The sequence below is a fragment of the Oreochromis niloticus genome, linkage group LG23 (assembly GCF_001858045.2).
Source record: "Oreochromis niloticus isolate F11D_XX linkage group LG23, O_niloticus_UMD_NMBU, whole genome shotgun sequence".
In the NCBI taxonomy this organism is placed as follows: Eukaryota; Metazoa; Chordata; class Actinopteri; order Cichliformes; family Cichlidae; genus Oreochromis; species Oreochromis niloticus.
This window is the reverse complement of record NC_031986.2, coordinates 35,203,578-35,217,681: the sequence shown is the minus strand read 5'-3', so window position 1 is coordinate 35,217,681 and position 14,104 is coordinate 35,203,578. Positions and strand designations below refer to the sequence as shown.

Here is a 14,104-nt window from a genome sequence, read left to right as displayed (position 1 = left end):
TTCCTCGAGGTAGAACCTGAGATTAGGAAATAAACCAGGAGTTTCAAAATGTACTTATTTTACAAAGATGCTCGGAAGGATTTTATATTCAGTGGGATATAAAATATTTATAAAACCAAATGAGGAAAAATAACGAGTGTCTGATTTTTTTTAAACATGCAGTAAGTTTACAAAGCTACTACCAAATCACAAAAACATTTACATTTAGACAGTGCGCTTGTTTATGATTCAAAAACAAGTACTTTTGATTTGCTGTACATTTCCATGCTTGTACTGGCATGCTTTCTATTCAAGTCAAGTCAAGTCAGTTTGACTTGTATGCCACATTTAAAAGACATCAAGTGTTGTCCAAAGTGCTGAACAGAGGGACAATGTAGTCAAAATAAAAGAAAGAATTAAAGTAAATGAGATAAACAATTTTTTTTACAACATCTATACATGCATATATGTCCACACGTGGACATGAATAAATATATACATATACACATGCATACATCATCCATCTAAGACAGAATAGATCAGCAGCTGATTTCAAAGTGATCTGAAAGCCTGTGAAAATAAGGAGGTTTGATTTAAAGATTTCCAAATAGGAGGAGGACTTTATAAAAGAGGCAAGTCTGTTCCAGAGTCTCGGAGGAGCGGCGGCGAAGAAACTCTGTCACCTTTAGATTTTATTTGGGAGCATGGGAATGGGACCAGTAAAATCATCCGACCGGTAGGCCGCAGAGTTCGAGTGGTTAATGCGGGCTAAGAGATCTGAAATGTAACCCGGAGCCAAGCTAAGGAGAGCTTTAAAAACAAATAACAGAACCTTGAAATCGACTGTTCTTAACTGGCAGCCAATGTAAAGAAGCAAGTATCCGAGTAATACTCTCTCTGGTACACGTCAGGAGCCTTGTAGCTGCATTTTGGACAAGTTGCAGGCGGGAGAGGCTTGACTGACAGAGAGTTACAGGAATTAAGACGTGACAAAATCTAAACATGGATAACTGGATAGTTGGAATTGTTAATAATTTCTCTGCTTTACATTTGGTGTGTTGGTCGTGCCCTCTGACCTACAGTCTACATTAAACCCTGGGCCATTATTTAAAGCTCTGTATCATATCAGTTCTTTGTTAGTGGTGCACATTTTCATCATTTTTCATCACCTACTCTACAAAATACAGAACAGTGTAAACATCTTCCAGCTCATGAAGCACAGCTGAGGAGATGCCTCTTAAACATTATTGCACTTTGCTTTATATTTTGCTTCTAAAGAGGTTGACTTTCTTTTTTAAAAGTTTTTAAACTGGTCTTGAGTTATAGTTCTTTCAAAGCTTCTCTTTCCACATCAGCTACTTTGAGTCCAGTCCTTGAATCTGAGCATTTTCAGAAGAATGTTTAGTTTGTTAAGCCACCCAAGAACCAACCCAACCAAAAACCTAACCTTACCAGCAAAACACAAAGCCACAACAAACTTTCTTTTTAATTGCAAAAACACTTTTATTACATTCTTAAATCCACATATAGTATCACCATTGTGCAATAACACTTCACTGTGTTAAACCCTAATGGGCTTTATATTCATGACATGTCATAAATTATTCCATATTAAAATCTATATTGATTTCATAGTTATAATCTTAAAATAGAGTGAAAATATCATAAACAGAAGGATCATGACAAAAGAGAAAGTTTAGGGTGACATGTTTAAAAACGCTCTTTAAAAAAAATAGAATTACATCTCTCCAAGACAAAAGGACACTAAACCGATGAGAAACAAGTACATAAAAGGATAAAAATTTAGAAATGAAAGATCACAACAAAACCAACACAAGAATCCGAGATTATAATCCATCTTTTATATTTATATGTAGATATATATATATATTTATATATATCCTATTTAATCTACAACTCAAAAAACGTTTTGCAATAATGATATTAGACAGGGGTAAAATCTTTGATACTTCTGTAATCCAACATTCACAAGAACATGTACTGTACACAGTGATCAAGGTTTAAAGGTCTTCTATGTTGGTGCAAGGTGTCTTGCTAGCTAGACTGACTGCAGACACTGTAGGACAGAGAGCCCAGCTATCTCCCTGAGTGACTCTAAACAGAAATGCGAGTGCAGAGCGTAACTACTGCCCCCCCCGGACAGACTGTAGGCCTGCAAGCTCACAAAATATACTCTATGAAGTTAGCGCGTCTAGCGTTTTCAGGCTCGACGCACAAAGTATTGCACTTTGTTACAATCTCTAAATGCCATTCGGCCCTTTTCAGCCGATCTGAAAAGAAGGTGGCTGTGTATTTGGTACATTACATTATAAATAGCGTTACTTGTTGTGCCGCAAGGTCAACTGAGTCAAAGTGCTTATGAAAATATTAGCTATAGTACACGGCAAAAAACAGCTCAATGTACTGAGAACGATGGGAAAGACAACATTGCACAATCCCACAATGCCTCTGTCTTAAGTACCAAGACAACAGTAACACCCCCTTCATACTATCTGACAAAATATAGTGTATGGCGAAGAGCACTGTCCCAGCAGTGCAGAGCAAACCTGGCTTACATTTTTACACAAAAGCAGACATCCAACATCTGTCGTGTGATTGTCTTAAAAAATGCTCGAGAAAGAACTTAGAATTACAATTTCTTCACAGCCTTTTTAGGATATTGGCAGAATGGATACTCCTTTGTTTCTACACAAGTCTAATACATTCCTCAGCTATGAAGACACGCCTCTGTCTGCAGAGTGCGTCTCCAGGATTTAAGATAGATCTGTATCTATCCCGTGCTTCCTCGACCTAAAGGCATGAGTTGCTCTGACAATCGGAGAGGATGTCCTCAGGGCAAGCACATCCAGCAGGTCATTTGCACTCATGTCCTGTCCAGTTTTAAAAAACACAGTACATTTTGAAACAGTTAGCACTGGTGTTCAGATTTGAGCACTAACTGCTGATTTCTAATACGAAGCAGAAATAATAACTCAGGGGGGTAGCTGATGGCTCTGTCAACCCTTTGCTGTGCCATGTAGTGTTTGAAAAGGGTGAGGTAGTAAAGGAGTGGAGAACAAGAAACAGAAGGGTGAATTCTCTGATCAGAACACCTGCCCGACCACACAGCGGCGAGGACCTGAGCAGAAAGGAAATCTAACACCACCATCCACCTATCTCCTCCTCCAACCATACTGGTGGTGATGCACTAACTGTCACATTCAAGAGCTTTCTTTAATCCAGAGTCTTTTGAATCAGCGGGTTGCAACGGCGGGGGTAGGGGGGCACAATAACCTATTGAGGGCTGGACTCTGAGCACCTTTGTGATACAGCTCATACAGCTGGAGGGTTTATTTAGTGTTTCTCACTGGTTTAGCATGAGTGCGAACCCGTAACATCTCGTGCCCAGAGGTCATTTTTTGATTCCAAGGAGGACTCGTAAGTGCTAGTTTACATTTTTACATCTCAGCAACAGCCTGTCTCTCTCTGAAAGACTCACAGTAGCTCTGTGTGCGTCTCTCTAAGTGGCATTCGCAAAGGGAAAAGGTAATAGGACTGAGGTCACTGATTAGATTAAAAAAATAGAGAGATCACTTACGTCAGTGTCTGCGGGTGTGCTCATAAAAATACCTACGACATTTTCAGCGTAAACGCTAAGTTTTGTGCTCTGTGTGCAAGACTTTCCAAGTGCTTGGCAACAGAAACGCTAAATGTCTGCCCATGACCCACACAGTTTAAAAACTCTGTCTGCTCGAGAGTTTGATCATGGTCCCTTTAAACAGTTTGTTCATATGTTAGAAAACTGAAAAATATGGGTGCTACCAAAAATACTTAAAGAAACAATTAACAGTTACTAGACTGACAATGGAAACAGGCATCGTTACTGCAAATCTCCACAAAGTAGGTGAGGATTTTAGGTATGTACATTCTATATCAAGCGCAGGGCTGTGCTGAATGGTTCAGGGAACGGGGGGTACATTCAACAATAGCTTACAGGAACTGTGAGAGCGGCGAGAGTCCAATTTATTAGAAAAGAACTCAACCTAACGAGAGGTTTAAGGTCTTATAGAAAAATAATTTTGAGAATACAAAGAGCGTAGGCTACTTTTGAATAGTTCCTTTAACTCCCTAAAGGGAGGTAAAGTGCACGGATTACCCAGCAGCACTTCCTGTCGTGTTAGATTTAAAGGACTGGCTCGCAGAGCAGTGAGAGCCAGAGGTGAGAGGAGTGTGCGCTAAAGCGTAGCATGCAGGATTGTCATTGAGCTGCTGGCTGGTGTTCCTTCAGCTGGTTGCCACATTTGAATCTTCCTCTCCCTGCACCTCAGTGTCATTTGACTCACAGCAGTTAGCTAAATAGCCCTAGCCCTCTGTGGAGTCTGGGAAGGTGATTTCACTGCCAAAAACCTCCCTATACAGAGGAGGGAACATATACGCCGTCTCTGGGTGAACCAGACGGAAAAACTCCAGTTTGTCAATGTGAAGGTTGCAAATGGACCTCATCGTGGGAAGCTTAGACACCATCTAGAAGAGAAATGTAGAAAAGAGTAAGGATTTAAAGTGGACACAACTTCCAGTAAATGTTTGAATATTTGGGTGTTTTAACCAAAATAATGGTGATTCAGGAGCTGCAGCAGGCTTTGTACCTTAGCCAGTTTCTCCTCTGATGCGCCCTCTCGCTGTAAGCAGCGCTGCAGAGCCACGTAAACCTTCTCCTGCAACTTCTGGATCTTCTGAACATCCGTCAGCCAGGGTCGGTCTGAAAGAGAAGGCAGTCCCATCGGGTCATTGTTTGGATCTGAACCCAGTAAGTTTTAAATGTGTAACTACATATAAACAAAGCATGAAGTTTTTTACAAGTAGTTTTATATCGTTTTGCTATAAAAAATATATATATATGTAACTGTCTGTGTTTTACAGGACTGCACACCTTTTTCCAAAGCATGTGAGCTTTTATTGACTGTTAAACACCCACAATTTAACCACAGTCGCCATGGTTTCAGTTTCACTTTTATACTATGATTCAATGATGATGTAGGCGGGCTGCCTGGTAAGGATGAGGATTAATCATTCATTCATCAATAGTATGCTTTGGTTAAAGGCCAACAGTAGTTTTCAGGTTGTGCCAGAACATTTAGCAAATTATGGGGTTTATAAATATCTTGTGAGCACTAGTACCGCACTGTTACCATGGAGGCATTTTTGATGTGCTGACAATATGAAAATTTGAACTGCACTAATACCTGTTCACACCCAGCATGAAGGCATATTTCTTATGCTATATTTGTAGGACATCTGGACCGGGTAATTCATTTTTAAGGTGAAAAAAAAGGGAAGCTTCAAACTTTTAAGCAATCAATCCCCAACAAAAAGGTTTATAAGTTTACAGATCCCAGACAGAAAACCTGTACTGACCCTTCTATGTGCATTAGAAAAACAAAACCAGAGCATCAAGGTGGTACGCGGATGCCCAGAACACCAGTTACACCAGTTTAGCATGTGTGAGTGGGTGATTTCCTGTCATCTCACCTGGCGAGAGCAGCACAGCAGCACTGAAAAGAGCAATCTCCTCGTCAGACATCTGTATACGGCTCAGGCTTTTAGCCAAGTCAAACACCGCATTCACAAGGTCGTCACAGCCTTCGGGGACAGAGGGGAAAAAAATGGCATCAGAACAAAAATCTAGTGGCTGTGATGAGAACGGTAAACCATTTATAAATGAGCTAAAAACCTCCGCTCTTCCCTTCATAAAAGTTGTTTGGAGAGAAAACTAGCAAGTGAGCAAGAGGCCGTAAACGTGTGCACTCACCAAGAGCTTTGAAAAGCTGAGGAGTGGAGAATTTTCCATCAAAGAACACTGTATTATTGATGGGGTTGTAGGCCCGACACATGCGGATGAGCAGGACGTCCATGCAGCCTGTTGACGCAAACAAAAAGCCATTCAGGACAAACACATTCATACGGAGCTGTTATCGAAGCAGAGATCAAAGACAACAAAACCGGTTACCACGGTTACATAAAGAATCCGAAAACACCTTTCTATAGAAAGTGGTAAATGTCACCCACACAAAAATGTTTGGTTTATTTCCTTTTTCAAATAATCCCACAGTGTGCCATCAATGTTTCTTACATCACACCGTGTGTGTGATTGACACATTAATAACAAAAACATTTCCAGTAAAGATGCTCTACTAATTTCCCAAACATGCATTCCTGCCTCCTCCGCTGGACTAACAGCTCCTTTATTTGCCTGCGAAGTGTTCATAATTTTTATGTGGGGTGTGAACATTTTATAAACACCTCTTTAATTGAAGACAAAGTACATTTGGCTGCAACTCAAAACCTGTGAGTTATTGTTTCAGTTGTCACACAACAACAACAATACACAAAGGCGAAGATTTAGATTTAAAACTACACATAAATTATATCGATTTAGATGGAATTAAACCACTTTGAGCTGCGATGTTCTAATCTGAGACCGCTAAAATAAAAATAAAATCAAGAATAGGAAACAAATAAGTTTGAAATGGGTGTGTGTGTGTGTGTCATGTACTGACCTGCTTTGAGGAGGATAATCTGATCATTCTGACAGAGGTCCATGAAGCCAGAGATGCGCTTAGCAAACTCCACCACATACTGGATTGCATTGGTGATGTGAACGGCGCACTGTTGCCACATCGCCTCAGCTGACTGCAAGAGAAAGACAAACACAGGAAGGCCATCTGATTACCGCAACACATAAGACATTAAACAAGTTGTTTGGCATGGTTCCTGGGTTTTTTTTCGGTCCTACAGTGTGTTTTTAAAGTATTTCACGCATCTTGTGTGAATCTGCAGCGTCCATCTGTGGCTTCCTACATGAATGTTTAGATTAAAGCGACAAAGAAGAAAGGAGCATTCCAACAAGTCGTACCTCTGATTTCTTCGCTTTGTAAAAACTGAAAGCATTCCTTTGATAACCTTGTAAAGGACAGTGTGAGTTTACAGAGTAGGATTAACAAGCTGGAATCACACTGCACAACATTTTTGTCGCACTGTGTCAGATTAATTATATAATAATTATAAAGTCATAAAGTCTCACTGTTTCTCAACAAACAGTCACTCGCTGACTTTCATAATTTGCACGGAGGACCGGTGACTGATTTCCAGGGAAAACAATGTAAACGCACAATGACGGCTGAAGTGGTGCACACGATACCGGCTGTGTTGTGTTACTCTGTTTCATCGTTTCACGAGCTTGGTAATACGAGGTCTCTTCTGCTTTGGCAAGTTTACAGTTGGACTCGCAGCAGTAACAAAAAAACCTCAAAAACGACTCTGCACTTGTTTAGGTCAGCAGCAAATTTGTCAGCAATAATCTGTCTAAAGTTTACCTTGGTCTGGTATGAGCGGGTCTCTTCTGGGCTGTACAAGGTCCATGCCATTCTCTTGAGCTCCTCCGAGGTGTACTGGTTCGTCTCGATGTGGGACTTGACCACATTCTGGGCAACGCGCTCTGAACCAAAAGAAAGTATTACTTTAGTTTCTGTTTTTAGATTTGCAAGGGCATTCGAGAGGTTTTTAATATTCATAAGGCACATCATCAATTACAGCGTCTTATTAGACGGTTTGACGCTGACCTATCTCGAGCAGGGAGCAGCCGTCAGGCAGCGGGTTGAAGATGGCGTGTGAGAAGAGTCCAGAGTCACGCAGCAGCTGGTACTCATGCTTGATGCTGTGGTTTCCGTCACCAAAGTCCAAGCTGGTCTGTTCTGGGGAGCTCTGCGAGGAGGAGCCGCTGCCTGCACTTCCTCCCATCATGTCCAGGTTATAGTAGTCTCCTCCGCCATCCTCCGGAGTCAGCGGCAGGTCAAAAAGCAGCCCCTCCGGCAGCGTTGTGATGTCGTCCAGATCGCTGAGAGTGGCGCTGGAGCCTCTCCTGTAGGTACGGCCATGGTCAGCCGTGTCGCTCTTCTCCTCGCGGGCACCGATCCCTCCGCACTCCTGGGACTGCTGGTGCTTCTGGACCTCTGCGTACAGGCTGTCACGCTGCTTTTTGGACATTCGACCAAACTTTACAGCTGCGGCGGGGAAAAACGAAACATTTAAAGGTCTCGGTAAAACAAGCGTTAGTGTCTCACCACTGTGATGGGTGAAAACTGGAGTTAATTAAATACAGATCTTGTAAGCAAACTCACCATCGCGGCTCATGCCGAGAGCGAGACACTTCTGCAGCCTGCAGTGCTGACAGCGGTTACGGTTGGTCCGGTCAATTAGGCAGTTCCTCTGTCGCGAGCACGAGTACATGGCATTGTTCTGCTGGCTGCGCCGAAAGAAACCCTGCAAACAAAAGCAGTCGTGATGAGCGCATCTGACAAAACACTATAGACGCCGAGGAGCATCGACACTTCCTGTTTTTAAACCAACTGCTGATGAATGCTGCTCACCTTGCAGCCTTCACAGGTGATGACACCATAGTGAATCCCTGATGATTTGTCGCCACAGATTTTACAGGGAATCACTTCTATTTGAGCTGCAGAGAGAGACGAGTGCAGAAAAACGAGAAACTATGAAATCCACATTCACAGGTACAGATTCATCAGAACAAATATGACAATAACAGAAAGATGATACAATTTATACACAGTACAAAAGACAAAACATAAAAAGGACGCAATCCATCACTCGTTCATCGTTAAAATCTCTCAGCGTGGGCGACGCCTGAAACATTAACCCGTTTTCAGCAAACCTGTTGCTCTGCTCGCGGCGTTTCTCAATATTTTTTGGACCTTTTATTAAAACAAGAGTTGATCAATTATTTATATCTGCTTTTAACTGTCAGAAGCATTTTTTTTCTTTATGATTGTACTGGCAAAATCAAATTGGTCACATTTATTATAAAAATATCAGTAAGTTTCAGTGAAACTGAAAGTGGATCAAATCCTCTGCAGAAAACCCAGAACAGAGGTTTGTATAAGGGAGTTATAGAGTCGGTTACTCTGCAGCATCACTGCTCCACTTACAGGAACATCAGCGTCTGTTTTTTAGGGCAGTCATGCTGAATGCAGGTATTGTCAGGTCTTTACTCCAGGCTGACATAACGCTCAGCTTTTTGAGATCAAGTGGCTGCCGTGCATAGGAGACTTTTTGGTGCACTTTTCCTTTCCTCACAGAAACTGGCATCACATCATCTTTGCGGCACGATATTTGAAATGCAGCGGATGAAGATGAGACACATTTGTGATTATGTCAGGAGGAGAAGAAAGAACACAAAAGAAACGTACACAGTACACCCGTGGAGTTCACTGAAAGCCTGAGCCTTCTTACCGAGGAACAGGCTGTTCTTTTCATTATGTTGTTTATCTAAGTAGCCGGGCCTCCTTCGAGCCCAGAATAGCAGGTCAATTGCATTAGCTGAGGCCCGGGGTTATAAAGTTTCACAGCTCTTTCTTGCTCTGTAGCTCTTCCTCCAGGTTGAACACAATGTTAGCGGGTTAACAGCAGGTATTACTGCCACGCTGACTGTCACCGTGTATGCTGTGTGCAAAATCTCATTTTTCTAGGGCTCTCAGCCGCACCAAACAATCCACTAAACCACTTTTGCTGGGTCACACGGGGCATTAGGTAACCAGTAAATCACACAAAAGGATTTAACTGGTCTTCAGAGCTTTTGGGAAAATTGCTGTTTTCTGAAGGGGCTGATTTAAACCACTCACAACCAATAAATCACATGAGTCACTCTGCGTGGGGAGAGTCCTGCGTCACACACTGAGGCTAAATTAGACGGATCGGTGACTGACATCCTGCAAATCTTGACTTATGGCCTCATTAATTTCCCCCTATTTTCGCCTTATAGAGAAGTTTTGTGTGCAGCACAGGTGACATATCTTTAAGGATCTTGGTGATCTAGAACGAGCTAGACACTGAAACGTAAGTGAGGGATATAAATAAATAAAAGGCAATGGAAAAAAAAGTCCCATTCTCCACTGCTCCCTTTATCGCTCCCCCCTCAGAGCCTCACCCCGCCCTTCAGCCTGTTATATAACTGCATCTGGCCGCATTCCACGAACTAACTCATTCAAAGGTGGTTGTCCCGGCAACAGTGTGACGAAAGTCCCACACCCTCCTGCGTTCCTATTGGCTTTCGAGGGAGAAGCCTCGCCTGTGACTCGCAGCCTCACCTGCCAGTCAGCTGAGCGGCACAGCCAAGCTCAGCAAACAGGAGCTGCTCCACTGACACAGTTTCCCATTCAGTGGAGGGGAGGCGCCTGTGGCGGAAGCCTGCAAGGAACACAATCCTGCTTCTGGCAGGTTGTAAGGTGGAATCAGATCTGACTCGGTCTTTAAGTACAGGCGGGGTGGATTCCTGCTTCTGGTTTAGAAAGACAAGGGTGTAACATTTGATTATAGAAGGAGACTAGACTGAAGACACAAACTTATTTCCAGCAGCCTGTCGTACAGTAAAACGCAGGCAGACGCAGCAAATAGTAGGTCTTAACTTGTTACAGCATGTCAGGTGTTTGAGTGAAATCGTATCTGACTTTGAGCTTGGCCATAAATCTATTTTTACCCTGGTGCAGAGTGGCTGTGCAGAGATTTCCCCTGCTCTCAGGGGCTCTTTGCCAAATAAACCAATAAATGTTGCATAAACTAAAATGCTGCACATAAGTACACTTGATTTTGTGTAAATACCAGCGTGTAGATTAATCATGTTGGGCCCTAAAGGCTAACACACTCTGCTTTGATTCGTAAACATGTTGCTGTGCAGGACGGGTCTGAACAAGAGCATCTCTATTCTCGCCCTGTTTATTTCTGAGCATTCGTTTTTGTTCCAGGACCAAACAAAGAAACTCGTCTTTGTTTCAATGCCACATCGTATGTTTAAGCCCAGAAATCTGTGTGTTTTTAGACACAATCGAATTAGAACCTAATATTAGCTCAGTGATCAGTGGCTTCAGTACTAGCTGACACCAGCTGTATAACTGAAGCTTGATTGAGCTCAAATATGTCAACTTTTACTTCACAGGCTGTGCTACCTGTGGGATATGTAGTCTTTTGGAACCTCCAATTCAAAAAGTTATTCTTCCATCAGCTTTACGGCCTTTGAAACCTTCAGATTCAAAGAGGTTTTCATGTAAAAGTCCCTTTTGTGCCAGTTACTCAACACTTCTTTCTTTGTCAGCGCTGTAAACAGTGAGCGAGGCAGACTTTGCCCTCTTATCCCAGCTAATCAAATACTGTCCAAGGTCCTATTTGCCCTACACTTTACATTTACCTGACATATTGTATACTTAACCCATAATCGAACGGGTATCCAGGGCATGCGTGGTATAGCGCGGCATATGGGTTTGTGCAACATAGCATGAGGACTGGTTGCCATTGAAGAGCTTGCTGCAGCCAGGTTATTCAATTACCCTCTTTCTACAGGTTTCCCATTGAGGGCCCCAGTGGCCACCTGTTTTCTGTACAGCTTCGGTAGGTGAGGAGTAATGATTGCCTTTTCTCTTCTTCTCTTCCCACTGACCTACCTACGGAGCACAGATAGCCCAGCGTGGCCTGACACTAACCCCGAACATTTTAAAAATGTGCTGCAAGCGTAATAGATTGATCTGCGGTGAAATGAAACATGTTATTGCACACAGAGGATATCACACTCCCACAGTACACTTTTTCTTCTAATTATCTCAGATTTTCACACAAATGCAATGAGACACATCTGGCTGGAAGTATAACCAGCCTATAACTGGAAGCCAGCCACGTCAGTGCATATACACAATGTGCCGTACACAAGCCTGTCTGCACACGTTAGCCTCGCCAGATTAAAAGGGTGTTTCTCTTCAGGTTTTTTTTTTATTTATTTTTTTTTACACTGACTGTATTACACTGCTAACAATTAAACATTTAAAGCGATTGCCTTAATATAAATATTTGCACGCCTTCATTCTACTTTTTGTTTGCCTTGTATTAAATAATTATATGCTGAGCACAGTGCTGCGTCTACCGGGAAATCGGGCCTCTGTAATCCCGCACCATTGATCAGAAAAGATAAAGTGCATTCAGCTGACTGTGTGTGTGTGTGTGTGTGTGTGTGTGTGTGTGTGTGTGTGTGGTGTGTGTGCACTACTCCAAGCTCAAACCCAAGTGGGCCTCTGCAACACAAGCAAAGACAGACTGAGGAATTCGCTTCCCAGCATGTAATCGTGCGCGCTGCTGCAAACAGCAGGAACAAATTCAGGCCTGTGAAACAATCACAGTCACCTTGAATTAAAATCTCTTTACGTCTGTTCGCATGTCTGCTATCTGCTTTCGCAGAAATGCTTATCGTGTATTAGCACACCTATCAAATGATAATGGATTATGATACTTCTTACTCTAAACAAATGTTAAAGAGAAGAAAATGATATTTTTAACACAATGACTGCAGAATGAAGTGCAGTCACAACACACACAGAGCGGTAACACTGTGCTCACACGGCAGCCTGCAGGTTACACGAAGAGTTAAATCTTTAGATAAGAGGTCTGGAATCCTAGCATGCAGTTGTCAGACACAAAGGGCACCTTGACACATACAGTAACTTGCTGTGAACTTCCCCAAGGCTGCACAGCCTACAGATAGTGGCTTTGATGCTGAGCTCAGCACAGCAGTGTCCTTGAACAGCAGAGACGGCGTCCCTCTTTACTGCCACCGTGCCTTTGATTTGGGGGGGGGGTAACTGAGCTCTAATGCAGTGGCACCGAGTATGAAACTCTGCACCCACCTGCCTAAAACTCAGCTACACTCACGATTCTGGAAAAGGCCAAATTCAAGTGCACTTTAAGATCTAGCTTACATTTGTGTTGTGAGTGGCTGTGTCTTGTAACCCTGCTGTGCCCATATCCTGCCTGTCACAGCGGTGTGCATGATGGTCCAGCATCACAAAAGCCATTTAAAACTGGCAAAGCCAACTCCAAACACAACACGCACATTGGAGGAGGAGACGCGTTTGTGTCTCATTATTTTATCTGCAGCACAACTTTGAAGAAAACTGAAGCTTTAAAGACAGCAGGCTGTCCCAGCTCAGCTCCCGTCCGAAAAAAAAAAAAAAACATCCCTGAAGGAAATGATCGACTCCGTTGTATCAGTCTGACGACGGTATCTGTGTACACGCACGCGCACTCACGCACGCGCCGTAATCCTCAATGACAGAACTAGGTCAATGGAGCACCTCCTCTCTCTCTTTCACAGAAAAACCGACTCTGAAAACACAAAACTCTCTGATTTATGAATTACACGAAACACCGAGACAGAAGAGAAACTCAAACAACCTCCATATTATTATCATTATTATTATTATTTTTAGTAAACCAGAGTTGTATCACACAGCAGCCAGCTCAACAGTAAAATTACTTCTAAAGCGTGTCTGTAAGTATAAACAGTAAGAAGGTTAATAATCACTGAGAGCTGACGCTGGAAATAACGTAAACAATCCTGGCTGTAGGTTTTCGTGCAGCCACGAATCACTCCGCTCTCCTCCTCCCTGCCTCTTACATAACCGGAGCCGCTCGCCGATTAGATTTCCTCTAATCACGGACACGAATCCCTGCTCGGATCCGCGCTCACGGCCACAACCTATGTTTAACACGACCCTCTTTTTAAAATAATATTCTTCACTTTTTGTGTCAAAAGTGAGCAAACGAGCCTGGAAGTCTTTGAAGTGACAGCTGGTAACTTCACGTCCGATCAGCTGCGCGCAGTCGGAAACTTTCCGGCGCACGAACAAACACGCAAATACACCCAAAAGTCACGTTTTCCACAGTAAAAAAAGAAACCTCACCTCTCATGTTTGCCGTGGGTCTAACCGACTGTTGGGGTCATAAATGTCCGCGTGGAAATGAAGCCAAGGAACTGTGACAGCGACGCGCACTTACTCGCTCCACACCGGAGCCGCTGGAAACCGTCACAACAACGACTCCTCATATGGATCCGTAACCCGCAAGTGTGTGACAGCACGCCTCCGCTATGTGCGTTCTGTTTGCGGGAAACTCCAGGTCTGCTCTGCGCTCTGCTCCTCTCTGCCGCGCGGTTCGCTCTAACCTAGTTTCGGCGCGTGGACTACACATGATCCTCATCCCGCGGCCCGCCCGCCTCGTGCCCAGAGAGCTGACG

General features: G+C 43.2%; 1 protein-coding gene across 1 annotated transcript; it reads right to left on the bottom strand.

Moving 5' to 3' along the window:
• Positions 1–1,461: 1,461 nt before the first annotated feature.
• On the bottom strand, positions 1,462–14,104 carry rorca (RAR-related orphan receptor C a). Its single transcript, XM_005478743.4, has 10 exons — positions 13,773–14,104; positions 8,406–8,491; positions 8,157–8,298; positions 7,599–8,039; positions 7,353–7,474; positions 6,537–6,669; positions 5,789–5,896; positions 5,509–5,619; positions 4,626–4,738; positions 1,462–4,503 (listed from the first exon to the last, which is right to left on the bottom strand). The coding sequence occupies exons 1-10, from the start codon at positions 13,777–13,779 to the stop codon at positions 4,342–4,344; spliced, it is 1,425 nt and encodes a 474-aa protein (XP_005478800.1). The 5' UTR covers positions 13,780–14,104; the 3' UTR covers positions 1,462–4,341.

Coding starts and splice junctions, on each gene's coding strand:
- rorca (XM_005478743.4), bottom strand. Junction 8,299..8,405: donor TCACCTGTGAAGGCTGCAAG/GTGAGCAGCATT, acceptor TTTTGTTTGCAG/GGTTTCTTTCGGCGCAGCCA. Junction 4,739..5,508: donor TGCTGTGCTGCTCTCGCCAG/GTGAGATGACAG, acceptor CTTCTCTTTCAG/ACCGACCCTGGCTGACGGAT.